General features: G+C 40.4%; 1 protein-coding gene and 1 long non-coding RNA gene across 2 annotated transcripts in view; one reads left to right on the top strand and one right to left on the bottom strand.

Moving 5' to 3' along the window:
- Positions 1-20008, bottom strand: part of LOC138853561 (uncharacterized) — a 184968-nt gene that overhangs the window by 92440 nt on the left and 72520 nt on the right. The window lies entirely within an intron of this gene.
- LOC128706533 (histone H3) overlaps positions 1-20008 on the top strand; it is a 98980-nt gene that overhangs the window by 22914 nt on the left and 56058 nt on the right. Inside the window, exon 2 of the mRNA XM_053801445.2 lies at positions 7303-7414. Within this exon, the coding sequence (XP_053657420.2) occupies positions 7303-7414 (112 nt within the window). The remainder of the gene's footprint in view (positions 1-7302; positions 7415-20008) is intronic.

Here is a 20008-nt window from a genome sequence, read left to right as displayed (position 1 = left end):
TATATATATATTTTTTTTTTATTATTTTATTATCACACCGGCCGATTCCCACCAAGGCAGGGTGGCCCGAAAAAGAAAAACTTTCACCATCATTCACTCCATCACTGTCTTGCCAGAAGTGTGCTTTACACTACAGTTTTTAAACTGCAACATTAACACCCCTCCTTCAGAGTGCAGGCACTGTACTTCCCATCTCCAGGACTCAAGTCCGGCCTGCCGGTTTCCCTGAATCCCTTCATAAATGTTACTTTGCTCACACTCCAACAGCACGTCAAGTATTAAAAACCATTTGTCTCCATTCACTCCTATCAAACACGCTCACGCATGCCTGCTGGAAGTCCAAGCCCCTCGCACACAAAACCTCCTTTACCCCCTCCCTCCAACCCTTCCTAGGCCGACCCCTACCCCGCCTTCCTTCCACTACAGACTGATACACTCTTGAAGTCATTCTGTTTCGCTCCATTCTCTCTACATGTCCGAACCACCTCAACAACCCTTCCTCAGCCCTCTGGACAACAGTTTTGGTAATCCCGCACCTCCTCCTAACTTCCAAACTACGAATTCTCTGCATTATATTCACACCACACATTGCCCTCAGACATGACATCTCCACTGCCTCCAGCCTTCTCCTCGCTGCAACATTCATCACCCACGCTTCACACCCATATAAGAGCGTTGGTAAAACTATACTCTCATACATTCCCCTCTTTGCCTCCAAGGACAAAGTTCTTTGTCTCCACAGACTCCTAAGTGCACCACTCACTCTTTTTCCCTCATCAATTCTATGATTCACCTCATCTTTCATAGACCCATCCGCTGACACGTCCACTCCCAAATATCTGAATACGTTCACCTCCTCCATACTCTCTCCCTCCAATCTGATATTCAATCTTTCATCACCTAATCTTTTTGTTATCCTCATAACCTTACTCTTTCCTGTATTCACCTTTAATTTTCTTCTTTTGCACACCCTACCAAATTCATCCACCAATCTCTGCAACTTCTCTTCAGAATCTCCCAAGAGCACAGTGTCATCAGCAAAGAGCAGCTGTGACAACTCCCACTTTGTGTGTGATTCTTTATCTTTTAACTCCACGCCTCTTGCCAAGACCCTCGCATTTACTTCTCTTACAACCCCATCTATAAATATATTAAACAACCACGGTGACATCACACATCCTTGTCTAAGGCCTACTTTTACTGGGAAAAAATTTCCCTCTTTCCTACATACTCTAACTTGAGCCTCACTATCCTCGTAAAAACTCTTCACTGCTTTCAGTAACCTACCTCCTACACCATACACTTGCAACATCTGCCACATTGCCCCCCTATCCACCCTGTCATACGCCTTTTCCAAATCCATAAATGCCACAAAGACCTCTTTAGCCTTATCTAAATACTGTTCACTTATATGTTTCACTGTAAACACCTGGTCCACACACCCCCTACCTTTCCTAAAGCCTCCTTGTTCATCTGCTATCCTATTCTCCGTCTTACTCTTAATTCTTTCAATTATAACTCTACCATACACTTTACCATGTACACTCAACAGACTTATCCCCCTATAATTTTTGCACTCTCTTTTATCCCCTTTGCCTTTATACAAAGGAACTATGCATGCTCTCTGCCAATCCCTAGGTACCTTACCCTCTTCCATACATTTATTAAATAATTGCACCAACCACTCTATAACTATATCCCCAGCTATATATATATATATATATATATATATATATATATATATATATATATATATATATATATATATATATATATATATATATATATATATATATGTCGTGCCGAATAGGCAGAACTTGCGATCTTGGCTTAAATAGCAACGCTCATCTTGCCATATAGGACAAGTGAAAATTTGTGTATGCATTAATTTCGCCAAAATCATTCTGAACCTAATGAAAAAAATATGTTTGATTGTGTTTGTTTAGTACTAAATTACTGTAAACTTATTTAAAATATATTTAGTTGGGTTAGGCTAAAATAAATTGCTCTTGTTATAACAAGGTTAGGTAAGTTTTCTAAGATTCTTTTGGTGCAAAATTATAAATTTTTACATTAACATTAATGAAAAAAATATATCTTTAAACGTATAAGAGAAAATTTCAGAAAGGACTTAATTTTAAATGAGTTCTTGCTAATTGACCAGTTTTACATATTCGGCACGACATATATATATATATATATATATATATATATATATATATATATATATATATATATATATATATATATATATATATATATATATATATATATATATATAAAATACCCAGTTGAACAGCAAAAAATGCCGGGAAGTAGTGGTCATATTGGCGAATTTAAGGTCAGCAAAGGTTGGTTTGAGAGATTTAAGAATCGTAGTGGCATACACAGTGTGATAAGGCCTGTTCTGGAAGAAAATGCCAAACATGTATCCTTATCTTTGTGTGTAGGAAAATGTATATTTCATGTAGTAAAGTTTTTTTTTTTTTTTTAATACTTTTGGATGTCTTGAACGGATTAATTTGATTTCCATTATTTCTTACGGGGAAAATTAATTCGACTTATGATAATTTCGTCTTACGATGTGCTCTCTGGAATGGATTAATATCGTAAGTCGGGGGTCCACTGTATTTCAGTACCTAATATTAGTGCCAGAATGAAGATTGGCCATGAGATCACAAGAACTATTATAAATTGTAATTATCAGAACATAAAAATTATGTAAATTAAAAACAAGAAGAAAGGTACATATATCGGCAACACTTCTGCAAGCAACAGGACCCCATGTTGCCATCAGGTGAGCATCCAGTGTCAACTTCACGGTCTTATCTCGGTAAGTATTGTACCTAAATTTTTTTTTTTTTGGTCTTATAACACACGGAACATTGCCATCTTTTATTTTTTTTTTTTTTTTTTTTTTTTTTTTTTTTTTTCAAAATATTCAGAGGGCTGTGCAAGTGAATGTAGATCTATGCTTGGACAGTTTAATTAAGGGTTAATAATCCAACAAAAAGCAGCACTGCAGATGATCTCAAACTCCTGCGCCAGACAACACACCCCACCTCTTTTCAAAAACATGAACTTCCTTAATATACATAATATACACACCTATTATTGTGCCTACTATGTATACAGAACATTAAACTCTAATATCAACCTTCCACTCAAACTTCCCCTAGACAGCTTCAACAGAACACACAGGCATAACATGAGGCACAAAGCACTTTTTGACATCCCTCGTGTCCATCTCACGCTTCGCAAAAATGCAGTGCACATTAAGGGCCCAAAGATCTGGAACTCTCTGCCTGAAACAGCAAGAGGTCCCTTGCCTACAAAACAGTTTAGGACCATACTCAAAAATCATCTCATCTCTCAATAACAAACATACCCACACCATGCTAAACCCCAACTAAACTCAAAGAAACTCCCCAAAATATTTTATTATCCATTAACTACAAGCTTATAAATGTATGTTTGTGTCAGTAATTATACTACCTCGTATTAATGATAGAATAAATGAACTCAATTACGAACATAAAAATGTAAGATTATATCACAAATTGTACTACCTCGTATTGTTATAATATTGGTACCATTCTTCACTTATCTAGATTTAAGTAGTTTATAAGTATTAGGTTAAATCTGCCTGAAATGCCTTGGCATGATAGTGGCTTTCTTTGCTCCAATCAAATTATGGTATGTAATCACATTGTAGCCTTAGCAAAGAAATAAATTTTGGAATTTTGAATTTAAGGTAATTTTAAAAAGCATCTTATCTTCTTAATGTAATCCAGACAGCAATACATTTGTCAGACAACACCTGTCTTCATTCAGTTATGTTCTTCCATCCTTCCTTCAACTCCCACTTAACCCTTTGACTGTTTTGGTCGTATATATACGTCTTACGAGCCACCGTGTTTGACATATTAATACGCATAAATTCTAGTGGCTTCAGATCAAGCAGTAGAAAGCTGGTAGACCCACATGTGAGAGAATGGATCTCCATGGTTAGTGTGCACCATATAAAAAAATCGGGAAGCCAGTGGTGCATTGTGGGAATGCCATTTCAGTAGTCCTTGTTCAGCAGACCTAGTGGTAAGAAATATGTGACTCCCCGGCAAATGCCCAGGATACCAAAAGAATGAAGGAGAATGAAGAATGAGAGAGAGAATGAGGGAGAGAGTGAGGGAGAAAGATAATTAGATAGTAGGATGGAGGGGAAAGGAGCATCCAACCCCTGTTTTGACAGGCAGTAGGGAGAGTGAGTAATGAGACTAGGAACAATTAGAAGTCCACGTACTCACACAAACAACACAAGCTTGAAGTTAACCCTTTCAGGGTCGCCAGGCCCTCTCCGAGACTTGTTTTCAGGGTCGCCCAAATTTCAAAAAAAAAAATTTCTTAGGGAAAAGATTCTCTATCTTTTCATATCATAATGACACCAAAAGTATGAAATTTGATGGAAAACTTATGGAATTATGCTCTCGCGAAGTTAGCGGTCTCAACGATGTTTACACATTGGCGATTTTGCCCACTTTGAGCTCTATTTTCGGCCAATTCCAGTGTACTAGTTGACAAAATTCATAACTATTTTGCTAGAACTCCATTTTTTTCTATCAAATGAGTACAAGAAACCACCCATTTACCAATTTCAACTATCTAATAAAGTGGTCAGAATTTAGCAATTTTGCCAATTTCACACAAACTTCAAAAGATGCCAATTTCCGAATAGGGTCCAGAATAAACAAGACATTCCTGGCACTAAAATAACAAGTTCTCTGTTCATTAGTCACATCCACAGGCCCCTCTTATATTTCTCTGGCTTTCCACTTTGAATTTTTATTCTTACAAAAAATAGAAGATTTACTGTTATGCAGACTACTGCATTAGTGTAGAAATGGTATAAATAATATCAGCACACTTGTGAAAGAATATTAGACTCGCCAGTTGATGTGTATTGGACGCTTGGCATGATTTGTTTACTTTTGAATTTTGGTAAAAATCGAACATTCTGCTGCTTTGAGCTCAATTTCAAGGTACTTTTCATTGTAAAACCAGTCAAAATCATCTCAATTTCTGTAATATGTCTTCCATTCTATGAAATGAGACCAGGAAAACTAGAATACAACCATAAATACCATACGAAAATGCAGTGCAAAGTCTCCGTTTTAATCCAAAAACACTGTCAAAGTTTTTTTTTTCTCATTACGCACTGTGTGCTGCAGGATTTTTTTATACTGCTTACACTGACCACATAGACCCATTCTTACATATGTAGGCTTACCAGCTTTCTATCACTAGATTTGAGGGCGCTAGAATTTAGGCGTACTAGTGCTTCAAAAACCCTGGGGCGTAAGCCGTACTAGTACAGCCGAAACCCTGAAATGGTTAATAGCAGTTACATGAAAGTATCCAGTGACTATATATGTATTGTAGAAACCAGAAGGAAGGAAGAAAGGAAGGCAGGCAGGAAGGAAGAAAGGAAGGGAGGACGAGATGAAAGGAAGGAGGGAAAGGAGGGAAGGAATGTAGGAAGGAAGGTAGGAAAGGAATGCAGGAAGGTAGGAAGGAAGGAATGATGACACACTACCATTTACCTAGGATAACTACGTAACACAACTACCTGCTAATATACTTTGAAGAAAACTGCTCATATGAGGTGTTTTGTCTTTGCACGTAAAAAAAACAAGCCCACAAAAATGCAGACACTTGTTTTATGTGTGAGTAGTGTAAAACAGCATTGTGTATGAAACAGTGTTTCAGAGAGTTCCACAAGCTGCAGAACTTCTAGGAACATGTCCAGTGACTGTACATTTGTATATATATTATAAAACAATAGTAAAAACAATTTTTTGTATTTTGTTAGTGTAAACAAATTTTGTAAACAATATATTGATAATTATGTTTGTGCATTTATTGTGTTGTATACAATGAGTGTATATGTGTACATTGCACGTTACTTTGGTCTCAGAGGCCACATAAGTTACTTGAAAAAATAAAATAGTAAAAAAAAAAAAACAAGAAACCTTGAAATGCAAGTAAACCAAAGTTTACAGAGTGAGTGGTATTTGCCGCTGTTGTCATACACGGCTCATTTTCTGCCAACTTTATGCCTCTTCATCTCGGTAAATACTGATCGCAAAAAAGTTTTTTTGGGGGCTTAAAACAATCAGAAAATTAATCTTAACATTTTCATAAGAAAAAAAATTTTTTTTTTTTTTTAAATTCAATACCAGGAGACACTTCAGGATTTGGGGTTGCGACAGTCAAAGAGTTAAAACTGACAATGTATATTGTCCCATTGGATTTGTTTTGTACTGTATTGTAATTAAAGTAACTTGCTGTAATTTCATCATCTACTCAATCACACCATAAAACTGAAGAACACTGAATCAGTTTAAATAAGTAATATGTAATTCTTTTGTAATTTCCCATTTTGTCATCAGCTCTTTTTCTGATTGTTCTTCTGACTATACTCTACCTTTCAAGAAGTCTTGCATAATAAGCTATGTCTATTACTTTAGTAGCATATAAGCCTTATGATTAGTTGCACAAAATGCAGTGCATGGCAAGTGGCTGCCTTTTGTGCTTACAATTTTACTCATACACCTTCCTATTACTGTATCTACTTTATTTGTAAGGCTCAAAGAAATAAAACATCATCATTATCACTTAAAGTAATTAGTATTTTTTCTCCCAGGATATCAAGGGTTAAGCTCTTAGAGTTGTTTTCATTTTGTTGTACAGTGAATATGATCTTTATAAATTTTGGAAGAAAAGATGGTACAGGTACAACACCGACTTTCCGGACATTGATGGTCCGGAACCTGAACTTGAAATTCCCGTGGCTGACAGACTAGTTTACTGGGCGACTCATAGATGGAGTTGAGTGTAGCTGTGCTCACTCGGATTGTTTACACTATGTGCTGGTGGGGAACACCCCAATTCTGTGCTTTTCTTAGCTTATTTTGATTAAATTAACCCAGCTATGGCTTCTAAGGGAGATGAGAAAGAGACTGGTAGTGTCAAATGTAAATGCCAGTCTTTGTTGATTCAAGAGAAAATTGAACTGTTGAGAAAACCGGACCATGGTGCTTCATTGTGTAAGATCTGTGAAGATTATGGTCTCTGTAAATCAACTGCTGAGGTGACCACCCCTAGTCCAGAAAAATTGGAAACGACTCAGAAATGTATAAAGCTTGTAATTCTGTTTTTATCATTTTATGATGTTATAAGTTTATTATCAAACAAAGATTAATAATTTTTAATAAACCTTTAAAATTTTTCTATTTTTTTTTTTAGTAAGAAAATAGTAACCTCAACACCAGTAAAAGGTTCAAGTGAAAAATTAGCATGGTCAGCAGGATTCACCCCATCTGGAAAACGTAGGAGGTCCAGTGGCTTCTATAAGAAAGTGAGTTCTGTACAGTTTTGCCAATTGTGATGGAATGTTTCCTTGGTATATGTCTTGAACTGTATGCATGTGTCTTTTATCTTTGTACAGTAATTGTTTGCTTTTTTCTTTTCTCTTTTACACCAGCTAGTATCCATGTTTAAGGAGGTGGCTCATGGCACCATTTGGCCTGAGCTGTGCTACAAATACCCTTCAAGGGGATGCCTTCACACCAGTGAAGGTCTCTTGATTTAAGGAATTGGATCTACCCTCCTTTTTTGTATTAAACCTGATTATCTCCCATTTCCCAGGCACTGTATAGCTGCTGGGTTTAGTGCTTCATGATATAATTAGCCCCAAGTAGCATATGGTAGATACAAGGATTGGACAAAATAGTAACCTGAACACCTGCTGATTGCACTGTCGAACTGTTGAGTGACTGAATACAGCCTCACCTCACTTAACGATGGAGTTCCGTTCCTAAGACCACGTTTGTAAATGAATTCGCCACTAGGTGAGGAGCATACTGTAATGGTAGTGGGTTTGTGTCAGCCATCTTTGATATTGTTTTAATGTCACCTTTGCACCACTATATAACACCTCTGATATACAGTGGAACCTCGACTTACAAGTGTCCCAACTTAAGAGCTTTTCGAGATACGAGCCATTACTCAGTTTTTTGCTCTGAGTTATGAGCCATCATTAGAGTTACAAGTAAGCTTTCCTCACTTCTCCCTTACTTTCTTAGGACCCATGGTTAGAAACAAGAAATTTGGCAAAATAACAGCACAAAATGCAAGCAAAACATGAGAGAAATGCTTCTACGGCAAGGTAAATGGTGCACTGAGTTGGCAGCGTTCTGAAGCTCTTCGTTATTATTATTACAGCCTCTCCTCACTTAGCACTAAGACCCTGTCGTTAAACGAATTTGTCGCTAATCGAGGAATCTCCCCTTACTGACATTTCAAAAGTGTCGCCACCCAAAATTAAAAATTCAGTTTTATGTTTGCTGGGAAATTCCTTTCAATCTGGTTATTATTAACTGTAATACAACATGAAATAGGTCAATGACTTGCTTCCGAGATATTCTAGGAAATACATACATAGCTGATTACTTGGGAAATTTTATTTTCGAGAAAATTGCACTTCTTTCAGTCTTTGCATAAGGTAAGAGTGATCTTCTATAGTTACCCTTCAGGCATGTAACATTTTCTGTAATGGTCGCATTTTTTTTCACCCTCCCCGCCCTCCACCCTTCAGTACCTCTCTATATGATGTCAGTTTTTATTAATTTAGGCGTCTTCGTCACGCTTCTACATTATTTATGTTATGTAGTAGACCGTCATTTAACATGATTTTGTCTTGCACAATTTTCTTGTAGCACGATTAAAGAATTGCAGCATATTTTTGTTCAACACTTTGTAAAATTAGTTTAACACAGTGGGGTGAGGGGAAATAATTTTGAGTGCCCAGACACCCGCTGGGCGGGATGGTCTGTGGGTTAGTGGGTTACACCATTGTGTCAACTGGGGAAACTTATTGCCATCCCCCACATCCCTAAGCCACCCACACCACCCTTCCAGCCTTCAGTTCGGTTCATATGCGTGTAGGACGACGATACTCTGGAAGCTCACTGCGTTTATTTACATACACGTTTTCTTATTTTCATTGCCATTTGTTAAATCTAGACCAGCTGATGGTGCCTTACCGTCAGCTGTATAATGTACTGCAGGGTAAAAGAGCCCAGAGATTCTTTACAGAATTTATGCGCACTCAAATACAACCATCAACTTCAGTATCAGAACCTCTACCATTCACTTCTACCAACAACCATCCACCTCAACCCAGTAGGGCCACACCATCCATATCCACTCTCTTCTCAATCATCCACAAACACCATTACCCACAATTTAAAGTAAGAAATACTCTTACAGTGGACCCTTGACCAACGATTTTAATCCGTTCCAAAGAGCTTGTCCTTAGCTGAATTTATTGTTACCTGATTTAATTTTCCCCATAAGAAATAATGGAAATCCAATTAGTCCTTTCCAGACACCCAAAAGTATGAATTTTTTTTTTTTTTACATGAAATATACATTTTCCTACACAGAAAACAATGATACATGCACAATAAATACTACATGAAGAATAAATGACACTTTCCTTTATTGAAGATGTAGTGATGAGTGATAAGATGGGAGTAGGAGAGATGATGGTGCATTATTGTTTGGAAGGGGAATCCCGTTCCATAAGGACTTTTGGTACCGAGTCCTTTTCCGGGGTTACTTCCCTTCTTTTTTTTAATGCCACTGGGAATAACTTGACAGTTACTGGACCTCTGTCGCACCAAAAATCTTTCCATAGAGCTCTGTACCATGCGTCCAATATGCATCAACTGGCGAGTCTAATATTCTTTCACAAGTGCACTGATATTATTTATATCATTTCTACACTCATGCAGTAGTCTGCATAACAGTAAATCTTCTATTTTTGTGAGACTAAAAATTCAAAGTGGAAAGCAAAAGAAATGTAACAGGCCTGGGGATGTGACTAATGAACAGAGGAAATGTTATTGTAGTGCCAGGAATGTCTTTCTTTGTTTATTCTGGACCCTATTTGGAAATTGGGATATTTTGAAATTTGAGAAATTGGCAAAATTGCCAGTTTCTGACCCCTTTATTGGATAGTTGAAATCGGTAAATGGGTGGTCTCTTGTACTCGTTCGATAGAAAAAATGGAGTTCTAGCAAAATAGTTATGATTTTTGTCGACTGGTACATTGGAATTGGCTGAAAGTAGGGCTCAAAGTGGGCAAAATTGCCAATGCGTAAACATCGTCGAGACCGCTAACTTCACTGACCACTTCTCTGACCACTACATCAGTCTATTCAAATCATCTTTAAGTGCTCTAATGCCCTCATTTGAATGAATTGGACAGTCTATTTTGGTGTCATCAGCAAATTTGCTGTCGCTATTTATTCCCTCATCTATGTCGTTTTTGTAGATTGTGAACAACAAGGGGCCCAACGCTGACCCCTGTGGAACACTGCTTGTGATGTGCCCCCATTCTGATTTCTCCCCATTTATGCAAACTCTCTGCTGCCTATTCGTCAACCATGCCTCTACCCAGGAAAAAATTTCTCCTATTCCGTGTGCCTTAAGTTTTCTCAACAGCCTCTGATGTGGAACTCTGTCGAAAGCCTTACTGAAGTCCATATACGCAATATCATATTCAATATCATGATCTACCTCCTCAGATACCTTAGTGAAGAAAGTTAATAAATTTGTAAGACAGGAACGCCCCTTTGTAAAACAGTGCTGAGATTCATTAATCAATTTATGCCGTTCAAGATGGCTACGAATTGCTTCGGCAATTATTGATTCCATAATTTATTAACTATGGAGGTAAGGCTTATTGGTCTATAGTTCGAAGCTAAGGACCTGTCATCTGCCTTGTAAATAGGTATTACATTTGCCATTTTCCACTTGTCTGGCACTATGCCAATTTGTAGTGATGTATTGAAAAGATTTGTCAAAGGTATGCTAAGTTCCTCTTTACATTCCTTTAAAACCCTTGCAAACAGTTCATCAGGGCCTGGGGATTTGTTAGGTATTAATTTCTCTATTTGTCTGAGGACCATGTCACTAGTTACCCCAATCGTTCATTTATTATCGTCTTGTTCTACATAATTTATTATTTCTGGAATTTCGCTAGTATCTTCCTGAGTAAAAACTGAGAGGAAGTAGGTATTGAAAAGTTCACACATTTCCTTATCACTGTCAGTGATCTGACCTGAGTGGGCCTAGCTTGTCCCTAATCTTACTTCTTTATACCTGAAAGATCCCTTTTGGGTTAGTCTTCGAATCCCTTGCAACTTTAGCATCATAATCCCTTTTTGCTTTTCTTATTCCTTTTTCTTATTTCTCTCTTTAATTGAATATATTAATTTCTTAACTGCCCTTACCCTCTTTTTATACTCCTATATATGCCTATCTTTTTATCAATGAGATGTTTTAATCTATTGTTTATCCATTTGGGATCATTTATGTTAGATCTAATTTCGCCAATCGGGACAAAAGTCGTATGGGCAGCCACCACTATGCTCTGAAATAGGTCATATTGGCAACCAACCTTACCTACCTGACAGTCAGGTCATCCCAATTTAGCCCTCCCATGTAATTTCTCATAACCACGAAGTTGGCCAAGTGGAAATCTGGGACAGCGACTTGATTGCAGTTATCTTGGTAATTCCATGATATATTAAAATAAGTGATTTGTGATCGCTTTCCCCTAGTTCATCACTAACCTCAAGATTATTGATTAGTGATTCCATACTGGCAAGAACCAAGTCAAGCAGATTGTTTCCTCTAGTTGGTTCTGTCACAAACTGTTTCAAAATGCAGTCTTGAACCGCATCAAGGAAGTCACTAGACTCGAGATTTCCTGTCACACTGTTCCACTCAATATGCCTAAAGTTAAAATCTCCCATTAACACATTTTCATATCTAGATGCCTTATGAATTTCATCCCATAGCAGCCTACCTCACTCCATATCAAGGTTTGGGGCCTATAAATCTCACCCAAAATTAATTTTTCACGACCTTTGAGAAACTGTAGCCAAACAGACTCTCTGTCCGATGTTTCTAATCTTACATCTTGTCTAACACAATAATTTAAATTTTCTCTTATATGGTGAATCGTGTTCTTGGAGTATATAAACAAGCCAGGTGGGGTGTGGTGACCGTATTAGAAAGACGGGGGAGCTGTATAGCTAGTTTTGTTCATAATTTGAAATGTCTGTGTTAGCGGAATGCCATAAGTTTTTTCTTGAAATACCAGACTTATACCATGAATCTCATATAACCTGTAGTTACCAGCGGTCGCAGTATACACAACGAGAAGCAATTATTACTACAGAAAAAGCGTCCTTCCTCCAAAATTTCCACCAGTCAACTATAGTGATAATATAGCATTTATTGTGGTGGAGACGAAAAAAAACTAGGAAAGCTAGATACAGCGATTGATAAACAAAGGTTGAGGCTCGACCGTTCGTCATTGTAGGAGCTGCCAGAAATCACCGGTTCTTCAACACACAAGTTATACTTTTGTATCAATCAAATCACATATTACTCGGGTAGATAATTTTCAGTAGATCCTTCATGTGTTAGCCCAAATCACCGACCAGTATGTTTTAAATAAGTGACCCACTGATCAGATCAGATCGACTGGTCCAAACCCTCGACTGGTCCGAACCCTTGACTGGTCCGAACTTTAACTGGTCCGAACCCTTGACTGGTTTCAAACGGATTCGTTGGACAATAAAGCAGACTGTAAACGGATGGGGTTGTAGGCGCCCTTATCAAAGACAAACAATAAATATAAATCAGGAACGTACACGGTAAGCTGTCCAATATACAAGTACAGTTAGAAATGGAAATACAAATAGCTAGAGCTTCATTTAAGGAGGTTATTAATAGAATATTCAAGAGGTTGCTAGTAGAATTACAGTAAATCAACCATTCAAATCATTATGAAGCTCTGTGTAGTCTGCGGCCAATCAAACAAACGGGCTTCCACATGGATAAATTGTCATTTTTGTGGAAATTAGTGTCATTCCCCTTGTGCAGATATCCAAGAACTATCTACAAGCAGTATTAAAACAGGGAAGTGTTTTTGGGTATGCCCAAATGAGATAAATCTGTGGATTAAATCACGTCACTTGTTCTATCTAGGCTGGAATATTGCTGCACACTAACAGCACCTTTCAAGGCAGGTGAAATTGCCGACCTAGAAAATGTACAGAGAACTTTCACGGCGCGCATAACGGAGATAAAACACCTCAATTATTGGGAGCGCTTGAGGTTCCTAAACCTGTATTCCCTGGAACGCAGGAGGGAGAGATACATGATTATATACACCTGGAAAATCCTAGAGGGACTAGTACCGAACTTGCACACGAAAATCACTCGCTACGAAAGCAGAAGACTTGGCAGACGATGCACCATCCCCCCAATGAAAAGCAGGGGTGTCACTAGCACGTTAAGAGACCATACAATAAGTGTCAGGGGCCCGAGACTGTTCAACTGCCTCCCAGCACACACGAGGGGGATTACCAACAGACCCCTGGCAGTCTTCAAGCTGGCACTGGACAAGCACCTAAAGTCAGTTCCGGATCAGCCGGGCTGTGGCTCGTACGTTGGTTTGCGTGCAGCCAGCAGCAACAGCCTGGTTGATCAGGCTCTGATCCACCAGGAGGCCTGGTCACAGACCGGGCCGCGGGGGCGTTGACCCCCAGAACTCTCTCCAGGTAAACTCCAGGTAAACAAGGGTATTAAAAGAGGATAACATCAAAGCTGCTTTCATAGAAAACCTGGAAGCTTTCTACAACAGATGGGAACATAAAAAGTCTGGGCTGAATGGTACTGCCCTTGATACTGGCCATGTGTTCAGAAACTGTAAGGCTGGAGGTGATGTCCTGGTAGTCAGTAAATGTGGGGCCGATAGTGCTGTCCTGGGAGACAGTAATGGTGAAGCTGGAGGTGCTGTCCTGGTAGACAGTAATGGTGAAGCTGGAGATTTTGTCCAGGTAGTCGGGAATTATACGCAGGAAGGAATACATATAAATGACCTCATAGGGGACAGGAGCCGTAGTAGGGAAACAAGTGTAGTCAAAGATAAGATAAAACCAATATTGCAAACTAGAAATACCACAGGAAATAGCAAACAAGAGGACTCCACTAGCAATAGTGAGGATATATTACCAAAAACAACTGGTGGGAGCTCCATTGTTGGTGCTAGGGAGGATAGGAATAAGACAGGGAAACATGCACCAACAGGGAATACAGTCACAGAAATCCAAGGCAAATGGAAACCAAGCCTGTGCACATACTATGCACTTGGTATCTGCAGGCATGGGAAATCTGGAAAAACAGACGGGACGTGCAACTATGACCACCCTAGAAAATGCCATGCCCATATGACAATAGGAAAATGCAAACTCCCTTCCTGTAAGCTTTTTCACCCTGAACTGTGTACCTCTTCAGTACAGGAAAGACTGTGCTATAACTTAAATTGCCAGGTACACCATCTAAAGGGGACAAAAAGATACAAAACATCCAGGCCATGGGAAAACCTGGGTAGCCACAGCCACTCAAGAGGGAGAGGTTTTTTAGTGCCAGGAAGGAAAAAAAACTGGCAGGAAATGGCAGAAATCGTACACCAAATCCAGTCATTCCTGGAGTGGAACCACAGTCGATGGCCTCCACTCCAAACCAACAGATACAGATACTAATGCCGGAAAAAAATCCCCCCCCCAGTATCAACAATACCACCAGTCCGATGACATTCTTCTTTGCAAATATACAGGGTCTAAAACCAGCAACAAACAACAAAATACCTTTCATCCGTGGACTGCTTGCAGAGGCAAAGGCAATGATCACGGCTTTCACTGAGTCCCACATAAAGGATCACTTGGACAACGAAATATGGATCCCAGGTTACAACCTATACAGATGTGACAGAGTGAACAGGCAAAAGGGGGGGAGGGGGTTGCCCTGTACATTGCAGAGTCACTTGTTTGCACAGAATTGCTTAATGCCTCAAATGATTTAGTGGAAGTTTTAGCAGTAAAGGTCGAGAACCAAAACCTAGTCATTGTGGTAGTCTACAAGCCTCCAGATGCAACATCCCAGCAATTCCAGGAACAGCTGTTAAAAATTGACCACTGTCTGGAAAATCTTCCAGCTCCTGCACCCAACATCTTGCTCCTGGGGGATTTCAACTTAAGGCACCTAAAATGGAGGAATATAGCAAATAATATTGTTGCAGTAATAACACCAGGAGGCAGCTCTGATGAAAACTCACACTCACACGAGCTTTTAAATCTCTGCACAAAATTCAATTTAAACCAGCAAATAATAGAGCCTACTAGACTGGAGAATACACTAGACCTCATCTTCACTAACAATGATGATCTGATAAGAAATGTCACCATATCAAAAACAATATACTCAGATAACAACATAATTGAGGTTCAGACATGTATGCGTGGAGCCCCAGACCGACATAATGAGACTAGTCACGAGGGAGCATTCACCAAATTCAACTTCAATAACAAAAACATAAAGTGGGACCAAGTAAACCAAGTCCTAACCGATATAAGCTGGGAAGATATACTAAGCAACACAGACCCCAACTTATGCCTAGAACAGATTAACTTGGTGGCACTCGATGTATGCACAAGGCTTATTCCTCTAAGAAAAAGGAGGAGGAGTAGATGTAAAATAGAAAGAGACAGGCGCTCCCTTTACAGGCAATGGAAAAGAATAACAGAGCGGCTAAAAGAGGTCAATATATCTGAAATGCGTAGGGAGACACTGGTCAGAGAAATAGCAAGCATCGAAGTTAAGCTAAAGGAATCTTATAGGAGTCAGGAATCGCGGTAAGAACTAAAAGCCATAAATGAAATCGAAAGAAACCCAAAGTATTTCTTCTCCTATGCCAAATCAAAAAGTCGAGAACAACGTCCAGTATTGGGCCCCTACTTAAACAAGATGGGTCCTACACAGATGACAGCAAGGAAATGAGTGAGCTACTCGAGTCCCAGTATGACTCGGTTTTTAGCAAGCCGCTAACCAGACTGAGAGTCGAAGATCAAAATGAATTTTTTGTGAGAGAGCCACAAAATTTGATTAACACAAGCCTATCCGATGTTATCCTGACGCCAAATGACTTCGAACAGGCGATAAATGACATGCCCATGCACTCTGCCCCAGGGCCAGACTCATGGAACTCCGTGTTCATCAAGAACTGCAAGAAGCCCCTATCACGAGCCTTTTCCATCCTATGGAGAGGGAGCATGGACATGGGGGTCGTCCCACAGTTACTAAAAACAACAGACATAGCCCCACTCCACAAAGGGGGCAGTAAAGCAACAGCAAAGAACTACAGACCAATAGCACAAACATCCCATATCATAAAAATCTTTGAAAGGGTCCTAAGAAGCAAGATCACCACCCATCTAGAAACCCATCAGTTACACAACCCAGGGCAACATGGGTTTAGAACAGGTCGCTCCTGTCTGTCTCGACTATTGGATCACTACGACAAGGTCCTAAATGCACTAGAAGACAAAAAGAATGCAGATGTAATATATACAGACTTTGCAAAAGCCTTCGACAAGTGTGACCATGGCGTAATAGCGCACAAAATGCGTGCTAAAGGAATAACAGGAAAAGTTGGTCGATGGATCTATAATTTCCTCGCTAACAGAACAGAGAGTAGTCGTCAACAGAGTAAAGTCCGAGGCAGCTACGGTGAAAAGCTCTGTTCCACAAGGCACAGTACTCGCTCCCATCTTGTTCCTCATCCTCATATCCGACATAGACAAGGATGTCAGCCACAGCACCGTGTCTTCCTTTGCAGATGACACCCGAATCTGCACGAGTGTCTTCCATTGCAGACACTGCAAGGCTCCAGGCGGACATCAACCAAATCTTTCAGTGGGCTGCAGAAAACAATATGAAGTTCAACGATGAGAAATTTCAATTACTCAGATATGGTAAACACGAGGAAATTAAATCTTCATCAGAGTACAAAACAAATTCTGGCCACAAAATAGAGCGAAACACCAACGTCAAAGACCTGGGAGTGATCATGTCGGAGGATCTCACCTTCAAGGACCATAACATTGTATCAATTGCATCTGCTAGAAAAATGACAGGATGGATAATGAGAACCTTCAAAACTAGGGAGGCCAAGCCCATGATGACACTCTTCAGGTCACTTGTTCTATCTAGGCTGGAATATTGCTGCACACTAACAGCACCTTTCAAGGCAGGTGAAATTGCTGACCTAGAAAATGTACAGAGAACCTTCACGGCGCGCATAACAGAGATAAAACACCTCAATTACTGGGAGCGCTTGAGGTTCCTAAACCTGTATTCCCTGGAACGCAGGTGGGAGAGATACATGATTAATATACACCTGGAAAATCCTAGAGGGACTAGTACCGAACTTGCAAACGAAAATCACTCGCTACGAAAGCAAAAGACTTGGCAGACGATGCAACATCCCTCCAATGAAAAGCAGGGGTGTCACTAGCACGTTAAGAGACCATACAATATGTGTCAGGGGCCCGAGACTGTTCAACTGCCTCCCAGCTTACGTAAGGGGGATTACCAACAGACCCCTGGCAGTCTTCAAGCTGGCACTGGACAAGCACCTAAAGTCGGTTCCTGACCAGCCGGGCTGTGGCTCGTACGTTGGTTTGCGTGCAGCCAGCAGCAACAGCCTGGTTGATCAGGCTCTGATCCACCAGGAGGCCTGGTCACAGACTGGGCCGTGGGGGCGTTGACCCCTGGAACTCTCTCCAGGTAAACTCCAGGTAAAACAAAACGCTGTAAAGCAGGGGCCTACTGTACTGTATAAGGGGAAAGGAGAACAAGAGAGACTGTAAAAAACATAGGAGAATAAGTTTCTTGAGTGTACCAGGTAAAGCCTATTAGAGGTAAGACAGAGCAGGATTGCAGATGAACTAGAAGGCTTTAGAATGAGTAGGGGATGCGTAGATAGTGTTTACATTGAAGCATATAAGTGAACAGTATTTAGATGAAGCAGATGTTAAAAGTGTATGGAATAGGTAGTAAGTTAATAAATGCTGTAAAGAGTTTTTATGAGGATAGTGAGCCTCAAGTTAGGGTATGTACGAGAGGGGAGTGGTGCATCGAGGTGTTTGTGGTGACAAAAAAAGATGTTATCCATGGAGGCAAAGAAGAGAATGTATGAGAGTGTAGTGGTACCAACACTTACGTGGGTGTGAAGCATGGGTTGTGAATGCTACAGCGAGGAGGATGCTGGAGGCAGTAGACATGTCGTGTCTAAGAGCAATGTGTGGTGTAAATATTGTGCAAAGAATTCATAGTGTGGAAATTAGGAGGTGTGGAGTTACAAAAAGTATTATTCACTGTTCCCTCTGCCACCAACCCCCATATCACAAACCTCACCCCAACAGCTGTCCCTTATGGGCATTCTGACCCCACCCCCATCATCACAAACCCCACCTACATCACAGCCCCATATAGGCCCCCACCAAGGCTCTCGCTCCCCCAACCCCAATATTCTTGCATGACCACAATGATAGAAAAGAAACTGAAAGTTTGGTACACAAACGCGGATGGAATAACGAATAAACATGAGGAGTGGAATGAAAGAATCAGTGAAGAATCCCCAGACATCATAGCAGTCACAGAAACAAAACTTGCTGAGACAATAACAGACACAATCTTCCCAACAGGATATCAGATCCTGAGGAAAGATAGAAGGAATAGGGGGGGAGGAGGGGTTGCACTGCTCATAAAACACCGATGGGGATTTGAGGAAATGGAAGGCATGGACATGATTGGAGAAAGAGACTACATTGTAGGTACAATTCAGTCCGGAGAACATAAAGTAGTCATTGGAGTGATGTATAACCCACCACAGAACTGCAGGAGGCCAAGAGAGGAGTACGAAGAAAACAACAGGGTGATGGTGGACACACTGGCTGAGGTGGCAAGAAGAGCTCACTCGAGCAGAGCAAAGTTACTGGTAATGGGCGATTTCAACCACAGGGAGATTGACTGGGAAAACCTGGAGCCACATGGGGGTCCCAAAACATGGAGAGCCAAGATGATGGATGTGGTACTTGAAAACCTCATGCATCAACATGTCAGGGACACAACCAGAGAGAGAGGGGAGGATGAGCCAGCAAGACTGGATCTTGTGTTCACACTGAGCAGTTCGGACATTGAGGACATCACTTACGAGAGGCCCCTTGGAGCTAGCGATCACGTGGTTCTGAGTTTTGATTATATAGTAGAGTTACAAGTGGAGAAGGTAACAGGAACTGAAGGGGACAGGCCAAACTATAAAAGGGGGGACTACACAGGTATGAGAAACTTCCTGCAGGAGGTTCAGTGGGACAGAGAAATGGTAGGAAAATTAGTAAACGAGATGATGGAATACGTGGCAACAAAGTGCAAGGAGGCAGAGGAAAGGTTTGTTCCCAAGGGAAACAGAAATAATAGGAAGACCAAACGAGTCCTTGGTTTACCCGAAGGTGTAGGGAGGCAAAAAACTAAGTGCAACAGAGAATGGAGAAGGTACAGGAGGCATAGGACCCAGGAAAACAAGGAGATCAGTAGAAGAGCCAGAAACGAGTATGCACAGATAAGGAGGGAGGCCCAGCAACAGTATGAAAACGACATAGCATCGAAAGTCAAATCTGACCCGAAACTGCTGTATAGCCACATTAGGAGGAGGACAACAGTCAAGGACCAGGTGATAAGGCTGAGGAAAGAAGGTGGAGAACTCACAAGAAACGATCAAGAGGTATGTGAGGAGGTCAACACGAGATTTAAGGAAGTATTTACAGTAGAGACAGGAAGGACTCTGGGGGGACAGATCAGATGGGGACACCAGCAAGGAATACACCAACAAGTGTTGGACGACATACATACAGATGAGGAGGAGGTGAAGAAACTGCTAAGGGACATCGATACCTCAAAGGCAATAGGACCGGACAACATCTCCCCGTGGGTCCTTAGAGAGGGAGCAGATATGTTGTGTGTGCCACTT

This window comes from Cherax quadricarinatus, chromosome 3 (assembly GCF_038502225.1).
Source record: "Cherax quadricarinatus isolate ZL_2023a chromosome 3, ASM3850222v1, whole genome shotgun sequence".
Taxonomy (NCBI): Eukaryota; Metazoa; Arthropoda; class Malacostraca; order Decapoda; family Parastacidae; genus Cherax; species Cherax quadricarinatus.
The sequence above is the reverse complement of the archived record's forward strand: the minus strand, read 5'-3'. Positions and strand labels throughout refer to the sequence as shown.